Genomic DNA, 16,603 nt, shown 5'->3' on the forward strand with positions numbered 1-16,603 from the left:
ACACTAAAAAGAACAAACTGAAACCAAAAAGGACCTTGCAGGGACCTCCCTGTGTACCCTGCCCCTTGTCTGAAGTAAAGCTTTAGCCTCCCAGGCCTTCCCAGGGTCCCAAAGAGCAAATTCAAGCTGAGAAGTGAGAAAATGCAGAGACAAAGGTAAAAGTTACATGTGACAAAACAGTTAACAGTGTAGCCAAAAAACAAAGTCAGGGACCTTTAGTTCCTCCCCGAGGGCTATAGAGGATATCCTGAGCCATATCCTTGAGTCGTTTTGCAGATACTCAAACTCCCACCAGGTGGAGGAAGTCAACCATACCTGGCTCCCAGGCCCGTAGACCCCAGACACACTGGAACCAGAGGTTGAGGATGCTGACTCTCAAAACACCTCCCTGTTAACCCACCACCAACCAATCAGAAGCATGTACACACGCTGACCAGGCCCCCCCCCCACCCTCACCCCTAAGGCTGCCTTTAAAAAGCCTTCCCTGGAGCTCCCGTTGTGGCACAGAAACAAATCCGACTAGTATCCATGAGGATGTGGGTTCAATCCCTGGCCTTGCTCAGTGAGTTAAGGATCTGGCATTGTCATGAGCTGCAATGTAGGTAGCAGACGAGGCTCAGATCCCACATTGCTGTGCTGTGGCATAGGCCTGCAGCTGTAGTGCCGTTTTGACCCCTAGCCTGGGAACTTCCATATGCCAAGGGTGCGGCCCTCAAAAAGCAAAATAAATAAATGAATGAATTAATTAAATTAAATTAAATTAAAACCCTTCCCTGAAGCCTATCAGAGAGTTTGGATCTTTTGAGCTTGAGCCGCCCGTTCTCCTTGCTTGGCTCCACATTCTGCATCTTGGAATAAACACCATACTTTCCTTCACCACAACCTGATATCGGCAGATCGGCTTTGCTGCCCATCAGGCAAGTGGACTCAAGTTCAGTTCAGTAAGAAAATCAGTAACAGGAGTTTCCGTTGTGGCTCAGCAGTTAACAAACCCAACTAACATCCACGAGGTCGCGGGTTTGATTCCTGGCCTCGCTCAGTGGGTCAGGGATTCGGCATCGCCATGAGTTGTGGTGTAGGTCGCAGACATGGCTTGGACCAGGCGTTGCTGTGGCTCTGCTGTAAGCCAGGGGCTTACATTCAGCCCCTAGCCTGGGAACCTCCATATGCCGTAGGTGTGGCTCGAAAGAGACAAAAAGACGAAAAAAAAAAGCCATAAAGAAAAAAAACTCACTAACAAACCCCTGCAGGGAGGCAGGAAGGAATACATAGGTTGTGTTATAGGTTCTCCAGGGGGGTCAATACGGTAATTCAAAGGTATGCATTTGCAAGTGTTACACTCATTTCACCATCTTGAAGTACAAAACAGCATTGATTTAGTATTCAAACCACAGTGACAGTGAGCGCCCAACTCTAACTGCAGACAGCCCAGCCTAACGTTCTTAGGGTTCCTGCGTCATGTGAGTCTGGGAGCCCCACACATGCTTATACCTGCAGAGACCCTGTGCAGAGATGCTGCGCGTACCACCTCCATTCAAGATGGTGGCTTGGAGCCGCAAGAAGAGATGCCATTTGGAGTCATTGTGCCTGTGCCCGCCTGGCAAGGACCACTGCTCCCCTTCCACCCTGACTGCTGAGATTCCCTACAAAGAAGCCTTGCCCAAGTCCTGTCTAGAGCAGGAACTTGCACCTCTCCATCTTCTGATCAAATAGAGCTTTCCTTTGCTTCTGAACCCAACTCATTCTATTGGTGCAAGTGATACTGGGTAGAAGGGCCCTCCTTGGGGTCAGTGATGATTTTATTGACATACCCAAGGCTAGAGTAAGAAGAATAGCCTTCTTGGGAAAAGAGGACACAGCTCACTCCTGCCCATTCACAAGAAGCAGGGAAAACCTCTCCTCCCATCCTTCACCTACCGGTGTAGAACAATGACCTGCTCTCCGCATGTTGCCCCAGGTGTCAGCCTGGGTGAGGGGGGCAAGGCCTGTATATTTATATGAGATATTTAATAACAACTCTGTCTCTGGGAATTCCCATTGTGGCTCAACAGTAATGAATCCGACCAGTATCCACGCAGGTTCAATCCCTGGGTTAAGGATCCGGCATTGCCATGAGCTGTGGTGTAGGTTGCAGACGAGGCTTGTTTCCTGCATTGCTGTGGCGTAGCCCTGTAGCTGCAGCTCTAGAGAACTGTCTCTGATCACAACACCCTGTGTGTACAATCAGGATTAAATTAAAGAATATTAAAAGCCGAGCCCAGGAGTTCCCTTGTGGCACAGCAGCGTAAGGATCTGGCACTGTCGCTGCATTGGCTCAGGCTGCTGCTGTGGCACGGATTCGATCCCTGGCCTGGGACATTCCACATGCCATGCGTGTGGCCAAAAAAAAATGAATTAAAAAAATACATTATTAGGAGTTCCCGTCGTGGTTCAGTGGTTAATGAATCTGACTAGGAACCATGAGGTTACACGTTCGATCCCTTGCCTCGATCAGTGGGTTAAGGATCCAGCGTTGCCATGAGCCGTGGTGTAGGTTGCAGACGAGGCTCGGATCCCGCGTTGCTGTGGCTTGTGGCGTAGGCTGGCGGCTATAGCTCCAATTAGACCCCTAGCCTGGGAATCTCCATATGCCACGGTAGCGGCCCAAGAAATAGCAAAAAGACCAAAAAAAAAAAAAATTATTAAACTCTAAAAAATAAGATATATAAAAAAAGCCAAGCCCCAGCCAAAAGGAGAAAATGTCAAGCAGGTCACTGTACAGAATGCCAAGAGGAATGAGAACTTCGGTTAGAAAAGGACTGAAAAGGTATCACCTTGATTTAGCAAATGGAATCATCAGTGACTTCGGAATATTTTCAAAGGAACGGAGGGACCGAGAGGACCTCCTGGAGATGGTGGGGACTGTCAATGAGGAAACAGGCAAATGTGGCTAGGAGTTTGTCATGGGACATGAGACTGGTAAAAGCGAGAGGGGAGAAACAGGGTGAGAAGTTTACAGAGAGAGGAAATTTTATTTTATTTATTATTATTTTTTAGGGCTGCACCCACAGAATATGGAGGTGCTCAGGCTAGGGGTCTCATCGGAGCTGCAGCTGCTGGCCTATGGCACAGCCAAAGCAACTCAGGACCTAAGCCGCATCTGCAGCTTACACCACAGCTCATGGCAACACCAGATCCCCAACCCAAAGAGCGAGGCCAGGGATCGAACCCACAACCTCATGGTTCCTAGTCGGATTCTTTTCTGCTGCACCACAATGGGAATTCCAGAGAGATGAAATTTTAAATCATTACCTGAAGAAAGAACATGCAAATAAGAGTACTTGGCTCATTGGGCAGGTGTGTGATTTTTGTCAGCAGCACATAGGTGCCTGGGTGAAGGTAAGGGGGAAAATGAGACTCAATCTCTTGTGTAGCAGGCGTTTTGCCAAGTACACCGAGAGGACAGAAAGAAAAGGGAACAGAGGATGTAAGTAAGAATTATTAAAACTTTTGCTCTTGGACTTGTTGGGAGGGAAAACATCTCCTCTACCCTCTTAGGTGCACTGATTGGGAATCTGCAAATTAAAGTGACAAAAACAGATTACCCTGCGAAAAAACATTTAATGTATGTCTTCATGTAAGTGTTCACAAAGAAATGTGATTTGAAGGAATGGCTAGAATCTGGGGTTTACATACTATGTAGTAAGCGGCAAAGAGTATGAGAAAGGCATTTTCAGAAAAATAAATGACTTCTTGGTAGTGGGGGAGAGAAAGTGCTTATGGGAGAACAAATGACTCTTGGGAAAGATAAACGATACCTTAGGGGAATATATGGGAGACATGGTAGTTTTGTGATGATGTCTGTTTGAGTCAGGTGCTCAGAACTTTTCTAATTTTAAAACTGCTTCCAAAAAGTAAATTTAAAAAAATAAATAGAAAAGGTAAAAAGCATTAGTCAAATCTTATTGCTCCATGAGGAAAGATCTATGTGTCAGTGTTTAAAGTTATATAGAGTGAGTTTTAATGACTCTATAACAATTGTAATACAGGAAAACATTGACAATAGCCACAGGAGCAGTATATTCAAATAATGTCTAAATTTTTAGGTCTATACATAGCGATAAAAACTGAAAACTATAAGAAAGCTATCTAATCAACACTGCTAAATATTAATGACAGCCTTGATTGTTTGGGGGCTGATTAAACTGCTGGTGTCCGGGCTGAGTTGGACTATGTAAAACTCAACAGTGCTGGTTTTTATTCACAAAATCTGCTTAAAAGTAAGTCAGATGCAGAAAACATGGTTTAAAGTACTATATAAATTCTCATCTTACATATATGATACAAAAATATTTTCCTTTCATAAAGATTTTCACATCTTAATTAAGGGAAAACAACTAAAATGTTATGTAAACAGTCCAGTAGATAAATGTTTACTATTTATCTTTCATAGCATATAATTTTTCTTCAAAATCTGTACATATTCTTGAGATGTTTTCAAAACTAGATCATCAGTAGATCCTAGAGGAGAAGTTCTACAGATTCCAGATTCAAATTCAGCAGCCGCTGGAGAGAAAAAGAAAGAATGATATTCTTAATCTAAAGTAATTCCTAGTTAACTAAGTATAAGTTAAGAATAGCTGAGATCTTTCTAAGTGTTAAGAAGAATGAAAAATATCTACATATGACTACAACACAAAATACAAGATGACTCTTTTATCATTTGCCCATGGCTGCGTGCCAAGCTAACTGCTCCCAAGGCCGAGTATCAGAGCTTCCGGTTTTCTCATTCCTCATTCATTTACTCAACAGCCATCTGCTAAGGTTCTGTGACCAGCACGGGAATGACAAGTGGAAGGTGACACAGTCCACCCTGGAGGGTCACATACTACAAACTGGAAAACCAGATGAACAGGCAATTTCCATACAGAGTCATGAGTCTGTGAACTGGAGCTTGGCACTTGCCATCAGCCTCTACATGGGTTAACTCATGAGCCACTGCAGCTGCCGACCCAGAACCCCTGAGCAGAGCTCAGGGTTGAGATGGGGAGTGAGGCACTCCGCTCTGGGAAAACTGGAAGAACAGGTCTTCAGATAGTCAGGTATTTTTCAGAGAAGACTTTATGAGCCCACTTCTTGCATCTTCTCCTATCTGGAAAAACACTAAAATCCTTCATGGTGAAGTCTGCTCCTTGTGACCAGTAGTAACCTTCCCAAGCCCAGAAGCAAAGTTGTAAAATGTGTGTACGGCTGCATGCACCTCTCCGCTCGCCTTTATCCCATAAACACCCATGTTATCTCCCCCTGCCTCTTGGAGCAGTGTTTCAAGAGCTATTTGAAATGCCACTGCCCGGGCTACTCTTTAAAAACAAAAAGATGTCACAGTCATCTGTGAGTGTAGCCACTCCCAAGGGTGAGCCAGTGAGCCCTGAAAAAATTCAGCAAAGAAAGAATACTGGCCTCATAGCTGAGGTGCACATCAAAGGAGTGATTCCAGTAAGGCCAGGCCTTTACATCTGCCCACAGAAACGCACAGAGTTCCTTAACTTGAGATATCTGGTTTTCCGTAATCTTTTGTTCCCAGCCTGTATATCCTAGCTCCCCGCCTCGCCACCTTGGAGTGATTTTCTCAGGGCTACCTGAGATGCTGTCTCCTGGGCTTACATCCTAATTTTGCCCCAGATAAAACTTAACTCTCAACTTTCAGGTTGTGCATTTTTTTTAAAGTTGTCAAGTTCTAAGGGCTCTTCTCCCCGCCCCCCACAGCAGCCCTGGGAGCTATTTGCTTTCCTTTAATAGAGATTTTGCTTGCAAAAAAAAAAAAAAAAAAAAATTAAAAAATAAAGTTATCAAGTCCTATGACAAGTACAAAGGAGGACACGACTTGAACATTCAGAAGGGACATGCAGCTTGGTGTCAATATTGTCAGCTTTTTGGTGGAGGTGACATGGAAGTAGATGCCTGAAGGACAAGGAAAAAGTATGGGAAATGGAGGGAAGAAGCCAACGCAAAGAGCGGAGGTGAGGAAGAGCTGTCTGGAATTGTATGCTGTCTATTTGACTGGATGCCAGAGGAAAGGGGCAGAGAAGGGTGGTAGAGAGACAAGACTGAATACTTTGGCAAAAACCAAACTGATTTGAGTGTTTTTATTCCATGTTAAGGAATTTGGAATTTTTCCTGAGGGCAAAAGGTAAACCAATGACAAAGTCGATGACAGGAAATTCAAATGTCACCCACCAAGTGACAGCTGCATGAACTGCATGAACTCTGAGGCTGGGTTTTTTGGCCTTAATCACTACGAGAAACTTGAGAAGTCGGTGAATCCCCTGTTTTCTGCAAACAGTGTCAGTGTGCAGGTTGACAGGTCCATGGGGATGGCAGAAGTAGAGAGGAAGGATACAGCCAGAAAGAAAGAGAAATACATAGACTTTTTGAGATTTTTTTTAAAATTATGGAACATGCTGAATAAATGAGGAATAAGTATATTTTTCATTATGGATATGTATGCTTTCACATTTTTCATGAGATATGTATAAGAAGAAAATATTTTAATATTGTATCTGTTATCCAAACAATGGAAAGAACTGCCATTTCCTATTTACAGTTGATTTCAGAAATCAAAGTCTGTATTTAATTCATAAATTTTGACAACATACCTTCTGCTAGTTCTCTACTTATATTCTTTTGCAACTCCTGCTGCATCTGAAATAAGTCAAATATTATTTACAATGTTTAAGCGAAACAAGAGACATTATCATATGAATGATATATAGCTTATGAAATGTGGCCTTTAAATAATACCTTTAGAGACTAGACTTAACTTGGGGATTGCTCAAGTAGAGAAATAATCATACAAATAAAATAAAGTCCTACTTACTTTGATTTTAGATAATACAGAACATACACATGTAACCCTGTAACCCTATTTAAATTAATCTGATAAAAAGTACAATAAATGTTGGTCTATTGAATATACATAACTTTAGAGGGTGATGTTTGATCTTTCTGGGACAAAGAAGTTTAAACAATTCAAGTGGCATTTTACACTGAATGCATTACTTTGCTACTCTTAGAAAAAGGGCCCTTTATAAAAGTTTAATTAATGGATTTTTCCTTAAAATAAGCTTTCCATTCTTGCAATTTCATAAAACTAAATTTTTTTTTGTTTTGCTTTTTAGGGCTGCACATGGCATATGGAAGTTCCCAGGCTAGGGATGAAATTGTAGCTACAGCTTCCAGCCTATGCTACAGCCACAGCACTGTTGGATCCTAGCCAAGCCTATGACTTATACCACGGCTCACAGCAAGGCCGAATCCTTAACCCACTGAGCAAGGCCAGGGATCAAACCCACATCCTCATGGATACTAGTCAGGTTTATTACCACTGAGCCACAATGGGAACTCCAAAATTAAAATTTTAAGGTATGTCCTATGGTAATAATTTCTTTTTCTTTTTTTCTTTTTTTGGCCTTTTTAGGGTCGCACTCGCAGCACGTGGCATATGGAAGTTCCCAGACTAGCGGCCTAATCAGAGCTGCAGCTGCCGGCCTACACCACAGCCACAGCAACACCAGATCCGAGCCACATCTGCAAACTGCACCACAGCTCACAGCAATTTGGGATTCTTAACCCACTGAGTGAGGCCAGGGATCGAACTTGCAACCTCATGGTTTCTAGTGGGATTCATTTCCACTACCCCATGAACTCCTGTGGTAATAAATTTTTTTTTCTTTTTTCTTTTTTTTCCTTTTTAGGGCCACTCCCACAGCATACAAAGATTCCCAGGCTAGGGGTCAAACTGGAGCTACAGCCAGCCTACACCACGGCCACAGCAACACAGAATCCAAGCCGCATCTGCAACATACACCACAGCTGACGGCAACACTGGATCCTTAACCCACTGAGCAAGGCCAGGGATCGAACCCGCAACCTCATGGTTCCTAGTTGGATTTGTTTCCAATGTTCCACAACGGAAACTCCATATATGGTAATAATTTTTTTTAACACAGAATCTTAAATACATAAAATGAAAAAAGGGATTATGTTGTAATGTCATGTGAAAATTCTATTAGCAAAAAAAATCTGCTTCTTCAGAAAGGAAAAAGAGGGGCTAGAGTTATCAAACTGGGTTTCTGATTCATGACTATCTAGAATTAGAAACAGGAAAATATATAATTCTTTATAACTTTGTTTCCATTCTAAAAATTAGGGCAAGTTTTTGGAAACATCTAATGATAGCTATCTACTTAATTTTGAAATGTGTAGGAATATTTCAAACTATATTATGTGTCTCCACCTACTATATTCTTCAAAAATTTTTTCTTATAAAACACATCCTCACATTAAACAGGGTCTAAAATAGTGTACTGAACATAACACTCTGGGATATGATAACATGATAGTGCCCTTATAAAATGTAGGTACCAAGACAAATTTTTTTGGCTAACATACTTCCCAATATTTTCAGATCATTTTTCATAACATCTCTTTTTTTTTTGGTCTTTTGTCTTTTTAGGGCCACACCCACAGAATATGGAGGTTCCCAGGCTAGGCGTCCAACTGGAGCTACAGCTGCTGGCCCCTGCCAATGCCAGAGCAACACCAGATCCGAGCCATGTCTGCGACCTACACCACAGCTCACAGCTCTGCTGGATCCTTAACCCACCAAGCAAGGCCAGGGATTGAACCCGCAACCTCATGGTTCCTAGTCGGATTCGATTCCTCTGCGCCATGATGGGAACTCCTCGCATAACATCTTTCTTACAACAGGCTTATAGAGAGGGCTTAGAAAATGAATAATGTGACAACATTAAGCTACAACGGGAACTAAATCTTTTATTTTAGTGTTAGAAGTTTACTTAATTCATGAAAAGGATTTACCTTAGGTTCATTTAAGTAAAAAACATCCATATGTGGTTAAGCATTTGGATGCCAATCATTCAAACTTACGCTTAGGTGTAGAAAAACTGGGGTGCAGCAAAACTTGAAAATTACTATGAACCATCACCAAACTGAAATCAATTAGAAAGTATGCCAACCATGTGAAAGTATGTCTGGTTATTTGGCAATAATATTTAATTTCTCAAACAGAATTTAAATGCAGCTGTTCGAGAAACTTAAAATTTGTCAATTAGTTACATTTATTGAATAAAGTAATGATAGCTATCTCTTAAAAAATGAGAACTTAGGGACTTAAAAAAGATATAAAATTTATCTCCTTTATTAGTACAAATAATTATGGCTCTTACTTAGTGTGCATAAGTCAAATAAACAACTCAGAAGTTCACCAATTAAAACCAAGAATTATGGAGTTCCCATTGTGTCTCAGCAGAAACCATTCTGACCAGTATCTGTGAGGACACAGGTTCAATCCTTGGCCTCGATCAGTGAGTTAAGGATCTGCCATTGCTATGAGCTGTGGTGTAGGCTGCAGACATGGCTCGGATCCTGCGTTGCTGTGGCTGTGGTGTAGGCTGGCAGCTACAGCTCCGATTTAACCCCTACCCTGGGAACATCCATGTGTCACAAGTGTGGCCCTAAAAAAAAGACAAAACGAACAGACAAGAAAATAACCAAGAATTATATCAGAAATCTGAAGCCCATGGAAGAAAGGATGATGTACCTACCTTGGTCAAGTAAGTCTCTATGCTGTCATTTGAAGGGCGTGGACTTGAGGTAGAAATCACTAAGTTTTCTCTCGGAGTAAGATTCCTATTGAACATTAAACCATTATTAAGATTTCTAGCACAAGGCGGCTCCAGGACTGGCCTTGTAGTAAGAGTGTGGAGTAACGATCTGTTCTGCTCTTTCTCCACCAGAAGCTTGGCACTGATCTCGGCCAGCCTCTCATTAGTCCTGCGAAGATGGCAAAATGCAAATTACATTAATTTCATTTTTTTTTGGTCTTTTTTTTTTTATAGGGCCACCCCTGAAGCATATGGAGGTTCCAAGATAGGGGTTGAACTGGAGCTGTAGCTGCCCACCTACGCCACAGCCACAGCAACGCCAGATCCGAACCAACTCTTCGACCTACACCACAGCTCATGGCAACGCTGGATCCTTAACCCACTGAGCGAGGCCAGGGATTGAACCTGCGTCCTTATCGACACCAGATTCGTTTCCACCGAGCCACAAGGGGAACTCCAGGAAACCTGTAGCTTATAACATTATCACCAAAGTCCTGGAGGTGGGATCTGCCCTTTCAGTCTTCCACACACCCCCTCAAGCAGGCCACTGTACTATTTTTAGCCACTATGTGAAGTATACGGCCCTTCCCCCCATGATAATTTCCCCCTAGTTCACAAGCAAGGCTTTCTGCAGAGCAAGCAGAAAAACTTAAAAGGATACAAGCTGAGTTTGGCTCAGGGCACCCTCTAGTGATGATACCAAACATTATAATCAAGAAAGTAAATTGGAGTTCCCGTCGTGGCGCAGTGGTTAACGAATGCAACTAAGAACCATGAGGTTGCGGGTTCGGTCCCTGCCCTTGCTCAGTGGGTTAAAGGATCTGGCGTTACCGTGAGCTGTGGTGTAGGTCGCAGACGCGGCTCGGATCCCACGTTGCTGTGGCTCTGGCGTAGGCTGGTGGCTACAGCTCCGATTCGACCCCTAGCCTGGGAACTTCCATGTGCCGCAGGAGCGGCCCAAGAAATGGCAAAAAGACAAAAAAAAAAAAAAAAAAAAAAAAAAGTAAATTTACCAAAAGCCAGAAGGTGACCCTTTCGGTTTAAGGTGTCATCTTCCAAAAAATAGTTAACTTCATTAATGTTTTTATTTTTGGTGATTTCAACAAGAAATTTTATAATATTTCTATCTCAATCCCAAAGCTTCAAAAACACATAGCTTATGACTCTATGTTTTAACTTACTTGTTTAGTTTATTTGCCAGCGACTTTCCAAGTTTTACTTCTTCTAGATAGAGTTGCTTATATTTTTCCAATTCTGTTTTATCAGAATATTCTTGAAAAGATTTCATTTTGGAGAGTTCAGATTCTAGATCTTTAATTCTAAGTTCCATCTGACTTCTTATTGAAGCATAATTATTCTCCCATAACTGCTCTAAGTTTTCTTGAGATGCTGCTTGTGCCTAAAGCAAATTAAAAGGATACATTTTAAAAATAATTATAACCTGAGTAATTATAGTATATTTATTCCCTTTAGTTTGTAGTCAATGATTTAGGAAACAACTGTATATGAGGGGGAGGTAGCTGAACTTTAAAATATTTATCATCAATGTCAACTGAATTAAATCTGAATTATACATTTAAAGTTGAATCATTCTTATATTAGTACACAGTAATCTGATAATAGAAAGAATAACAGGATCGATTTAAAATTTTAAAAATTGAACAATACCATTTAAGAGTAATCCAAGAGTATGGTATAATTTTTAAATCACAATTATCTTCTTTTCCTCCTATTAGTCTTTGTTTTTCATACCAATTGGTGTGATTCTCTAAGCATGAATCATTCTAATCTAAAAGATCAACAGTGAGAATAATGGTGGAAACTGAAATATTTTAGAGAAATGAATGCCATCTTCCTTTCAGAGTTTTAAGTAGAGGAAACTCATAAACTGTATCCAAGATATAATTTAGAGTGAAGAGAATTAAAGCACATAACAGATCAATTAACCTGCAGAAATAAGTTGACTTCTTTTAATTTTTCTACTAACTCCTGTCTTGCTCTTTCTTCAATCTCCCGTTTATACTGCTCTACTTGGCTGCGTTCTACCGTATTCATTTCTATGTGACTTTTGAGGTTTACTACTTCTTGTTCCAACTTTGATTTATTCTTCTCTAGTTTTTTACATTTCTTTTGCATTACTTTCATAGATAATAATTCCTGTTGAAGAACTTGATTTTTGGTATCCAGATGTAGACATTTTGAAGAGGCAGTTTCCAGTTTTGCTGTCAGATCATCAATCTGCAGGAATAAAATAATACAGTGTTATGAGGGAGGGAGAATGAGAACATTCTGATGCAAAGCCAATATCAAATTCTGAAATAAATTCAGTTATAATAAAATGGTCTCTGTATTATAGAATGTAGATCTTGAATAACTCAGAAAATCAAGAAAAAAGTTCAAACCACCAAGAGTCACAAAAATAAGTACTTTATTATACAACATTTACACTTAATTTTTTTATTATTTTTTATTTATTTATTTTTTTGTCTTTTGCCATTTCTTGGGCTGCTGCCGCGGCATATGGAGGTTCCCAGGTTAGGGGTCAAATCAGAGCTGTAGCCACTGGCCTACACCACAGCCACAGCAACGCGAATCCAAACCGTGTCTGCGATCTACACCACAGCTCACGGCAACACCGGATCCTTAACCCGCTGAGCAAGGACAGGGATCGAACCTGTAACCTCATGGCTCCTGGTGAGATTCGTTAACCACTGAGCCAAGATGGGAACTCCCATTTACACTTAATTTTATACTTTTATTTTTCTATAATTATTTCATATATTTCCTCTGTAAAATGACTATACAGCATCTCTTAGTAGAAAGTCTTTTAATACTTCCCCCTCATCTTAACGCTCCATGACTTTTTTTTTGTCTTTTTGCTATTTCTTGGGCCACTCCTGTGGCATATGGAGGGTCCCAGGCTAGGGGTCCAATCGGAGCTGTAGCCACCGGCCTATGCCAGAGCCACAGCAACGTGGGATCCGAGCCGCGTCTGCAACCTACACCACAGCTCACGGCAACGCCGGATCCTTAACCCACTGAGCAAGGGCAGGGACCGAACCCACAACCTCATGGTTCCTAGTCGGATTCGTTAACCACTGCTCCACGACGGGAACTCCAACTCTCCATGACTTTTAAAGAAGTTTTAGGGATATCATATGGAATTCTTTAGAGATGAGTTAATAAATGCCTCGCAAAATAAGACTTTGAAAATAAGACTCTAATGAATCTTCTAACCATGGATTCTAATGCCATAAGCCTTTTTCTGAACTACAAATATTTTACGTTAATTTGAATTGCATTCCAAGGAGAAATAATTCGCAGTGTTAAGGAGAAATCACATCTTCCAGTGTAAAAGTTTAGTGAGATGATCCACATAGTTTCCTGAACCAAATATTGCCTCAACTTTTGAAATTCTTTGTTACTTTCCAGAAAATAAGAGAACATACTAAACAAAAACAAACCAGGAGTTCCCACCAAGGCTCAGCAGAAACAAATCTGACTAGAATCCATGAGGATGCAGGTTCAATCCCTGGCCTTGCTCCAGTGGGTTAAGGATCAGGCATTGCCCTGTGCTGTGGTGTAGGTCACAGATGCAGCTTGGATCCCGCATTGCTGTGGTTGTGGTGTAGGCTAGTGGCTACAGCTCCAATTCAACCCCTAGCCTGAGAACCTCTATATGTGGGGGGTTCAGCCCTAAAAAGACAAGAAAAAAAAAAAAAAAAAAAAACCACCTCACTGGAATCTCAGTTATACTGAGATGGGAAGAACTACTCTCCTTTAGACATGATGATTTGGTAAGACAAAGTGAGTAGATATGGTTTTTAAACATGTCTACAAATGCTGTGACACTTCTCCCATGAAATTCACTCTCCTTCAACATGTGCTGGCCTCCATAACTGGTTTCCAGTGGATAAAATATGGGGGAACTGCTGTGTGATTTCTAAGGCTAAATGATAGCTTCCACCTTATACTCTGGAGGGAGGTTCCGCCTTAGAACCAGCCACCACGTTGTGAGTAAGCCCAGGCCAAACAGGGACTTCCCATGTATGGCTGTGTCCCAGCTGACTGCCCCAGCCACTGGGCCCACCCAAAGCCAGCTCCACAGCCAGACACACGAATGAACAGGCCTTTCTGTGACTCTGGTCCCCACCTTCCAGTGGAGGAGAAATGAGCTGGTCTCCCTGAGCCTTGCCTAAACGTAGATTTATGAACAAAGTAAATGCTGTTTTGAGCCACTAGGTTTTGAGGTGGTTTAAATATTTACAGGAACCATCAGGACAAAAAGACAAAAAAAAAAAAAAAAAAAAGAAAATCTCGAATCTGGTAAAAGATCTGTATCAAGGAGACAAAAAAAGTCTTTCAATTCAATAATAAAAAGAAAATCCAATTTTAAAATGGGCAAGACAAGAAATAGCAACAACAACAACAACAAAGACAAAAGACAAAAAAAAAAAAAAAAAAAAAAAGCCGGCGTTGCCGTGAGCTATGGTGTAGATTGCAGACGCGGCTCGGATCCCGCGTTGCTGTGGCTCTGGCGTAGGCCGGTGGCTACAGCTCCGATTCAACCCCTAGCCTGGGAACCTCCATATGCCGCGGGAGCGGCCCAAGAAATAGCAACAACAACAACAACAACAAAAATAAATAAATAAATAAAATGGGCAAGAAGTTGAATAGGCAGTTCTTCCAAGAAGATACACAAATGGATAATTAAATACATGAAAAGATCCTCAATGTTATTAGTTATCAGAAAAATGCAAATCAAAACCAAAATGAGATGTCACTTCACACCTACTAGGATGGCTATAATCAAAAAGATAGGCAAAGCTAAGTGTTGACAGGCATATATAGAAACCGAAATGCTTACATACTTCAGATAACAATATAAAATGGTGCAGCCACTCTGGAAAACAGTATGGTGATTACTCAAAAGGCTAAAGAGAGTTAGCATACGATACGGCAATTTCAGTCTTGAGTATATTCCCAAATGAAATGAAAACATATGTTAACACCAAAACTTGTACATAAATGTTCACAGATGCATTATTAACAACAGCAAAAAAGTGGAAACTAACCAAAGATCCATCAAATGATGAATGAATAAAATGTGTATGTCTATAAAATGGAATAGTATTCAGCAATAAAAAGAAATGAAGTATTGATACATGCTACAGAATAGATGTACCTTGAAAATACACGAAAGGAAAGAAGGTAGTCAGAAAGGAGCCCCTATTGTGTGACTCTATTGATGCGAAATGTCCAGAACAGGCAAATCCTATTATAGAGACAAGGAGTAGAGCAGTGGGTCCCTAGGTCTGGGAAGAGTGGGGAAGGGGAAACTGGCACAGGGTATTGGCTAAAAGGAATAGGGTTTCTTTTTAGGGTGATGAAAATGTTCTAAAATTAATTGTGGTGATAACTGTATAACTCTTTGAATATACTAAAAGTCACTGAACTGCACAATTTAAATTAATATTTTAGGAATTCCTTTCATGGCTCAGAGGTTAATGAACCCGACTAGGATCCATGAGGTCCGATCCCTGGCCTTGCTCAGTGGGTTAAGGATCTGGTGCTGCACTGAGCTGTGGCATGTAGGTCGGCAGCTACAGCTCTCATCAGACCCCTAGCCTGGGAACCAACATATGCAGCAGGTGTGGCCATAAAAAGAAAAATTAATTAATTAATTTTTTATATTTCAATAAAGCCATCACCAAAAAACAGCTGATGCTTTAAGGTCGGTAATGGTGTGCTGTTCAGCTTCAGATCACTGGCCAGGGTTCAAGATATTAAAAAAGTCAACAGTATGCCCTTTCTAAGAGGAAAAATCTCTTTTTTTTTAAACTCATATTAAGTCTATAAAATTAACAGAAAAATTTGGACTTCTCGTGTGGCTCACAACAAAATTAACAGGAAAATCTGTGTTTCACTGCTCAAAGCATTGAGTGATTTACATTTTCCCAAATTAAGTGATTGTGGGGTCCCAAAACTGATTAGAAATTACCTTATGTTTTAGCAGATTAATCTGAATATCCATTTCAATTTGATTGGTTTTTAAATCGCCAGGGGAATTAAACTCTCCATTTTCATATTCATTTAACTTCCTTCTTGTCATTTTTAAGAGTTCCTTAAATCTGCAGAAATGTACAGAATGAGTAAGTCAGGTTCTTTAAGAGTAAAATATTTAATAATTACTTAAATAGATATATGTTCTATCATACAATATAAACAAACCTATAAATTAATATTCTTTCTCTTTTGTTCTAATATTGTTTGAAAGCATAGTAACTAAATTATAATCTTAGATAAATAATATGAAGAATTTCATAACATATATGATAGGCAAAGTGTAGTTATACATACATATGTATTATATTTATTATAGAGTTCTTATAATTATCATTTTAACATGTTAATACGAAATATTAGCCTATTCTTAAATGTTAGCAATACACCAGAGATAGTTATCCAAGGTGAGGAAGAGCATAATTATATATGAATGTTTTGAAAAGATATAAAAATTTATTTTGGTACCTACTGATCACAGCCTACAAAAAGAAAAGAAAGGACACACAAAAAAACACCAAGGCATTCACTCAAAATAGAAAAAAGAAACAAGAAAGAAGAATCTTTGGAGTCTGAGTTAACAGGGGAAAAAAACCATGCAGAGCTTTAGAAGAAAGGAAATCAGCAGAAAATGTCTAACAGTCTTGTCAAGACTGTTTTAAGAGACCTAGAAATCTCTGCCAGCACAATGGTAGTAAAAGGCAGAACAGGAGTTCCCATCATGGCTCAGCGGTAACGAACCCAACTAATATCCACGAGGTCTTGAGTACAATCCCTGGCCTCACTCAGTGGATTAAGGATCTGGAGTTGCCGTGAGCTGTGGTGTAGGTCACAGATGAGGCTTGGATCCCGCGTTGCTGTGGCTGTGGCGTAGG

General features: G+C 40.7%; 1 protein-coding gene across 4 annotated transcripts in view; it reads right to left on the bottom strand.

Moving 5' to 3' along the window:
• Positions 1-3,580: 3,580 nt before the first annotated feature.
• Positions 3,581-16,603, bottom strand: part of ANKRD26 (ankyrin repeat domain 26) — a 101,179-nt gene continuing 88,156 nt past the window's right edge. For all 4 annotated transcript variants that reach the window (XM_084980259.1, XM_021064872.2, XM_021064869.2 and 1 more), the window contains 6 exons: positions 15,667-15,796; positions 11,613-11,903; positions 10,847-11,064; positions 9,606-9,834; positions 6,636-6,681; positions 3,581-4,545 (listed from right to left, as the gene is read on the bottom strand). In XM_084980259.1, the coding sequence (XP_084836385.1) occupies positions 4,427-4,545; positions 6,636-6,681; positions 9,606-9,834; positions 10,847-11,064; positions 11,613-11,903; positions 15,667-15,796 (1,033 nt within the window). In that variant the 3' untranslated portion in view covers positions 3,581-4,426. The remainder of the gene's footprint in view (positions 4,546-6,635; positions 6,682-9,605; positions 9,835-10,846; positions 11,065-11,612; positions 11,904-15,666; positions 15,797-16,603) is intronic.

This window comes from Sus scrofa, chromosome 10 (genome assembly GCF_054392235.1).
Source record: "Sus scrofa isolate SSC_HxYL_T2T_F1_AM1 chromosome 10, Sscrofa_HxYL_maternal_Yorkshire_Landrace_v2.0, whole genome shotgun sequence".
NCBI classification, from domain to species: Eukaryota; Metazoa; Chordata; class Mammalia; order Artiodactyla; family Suidae; genus Sus; species Sus scrofa.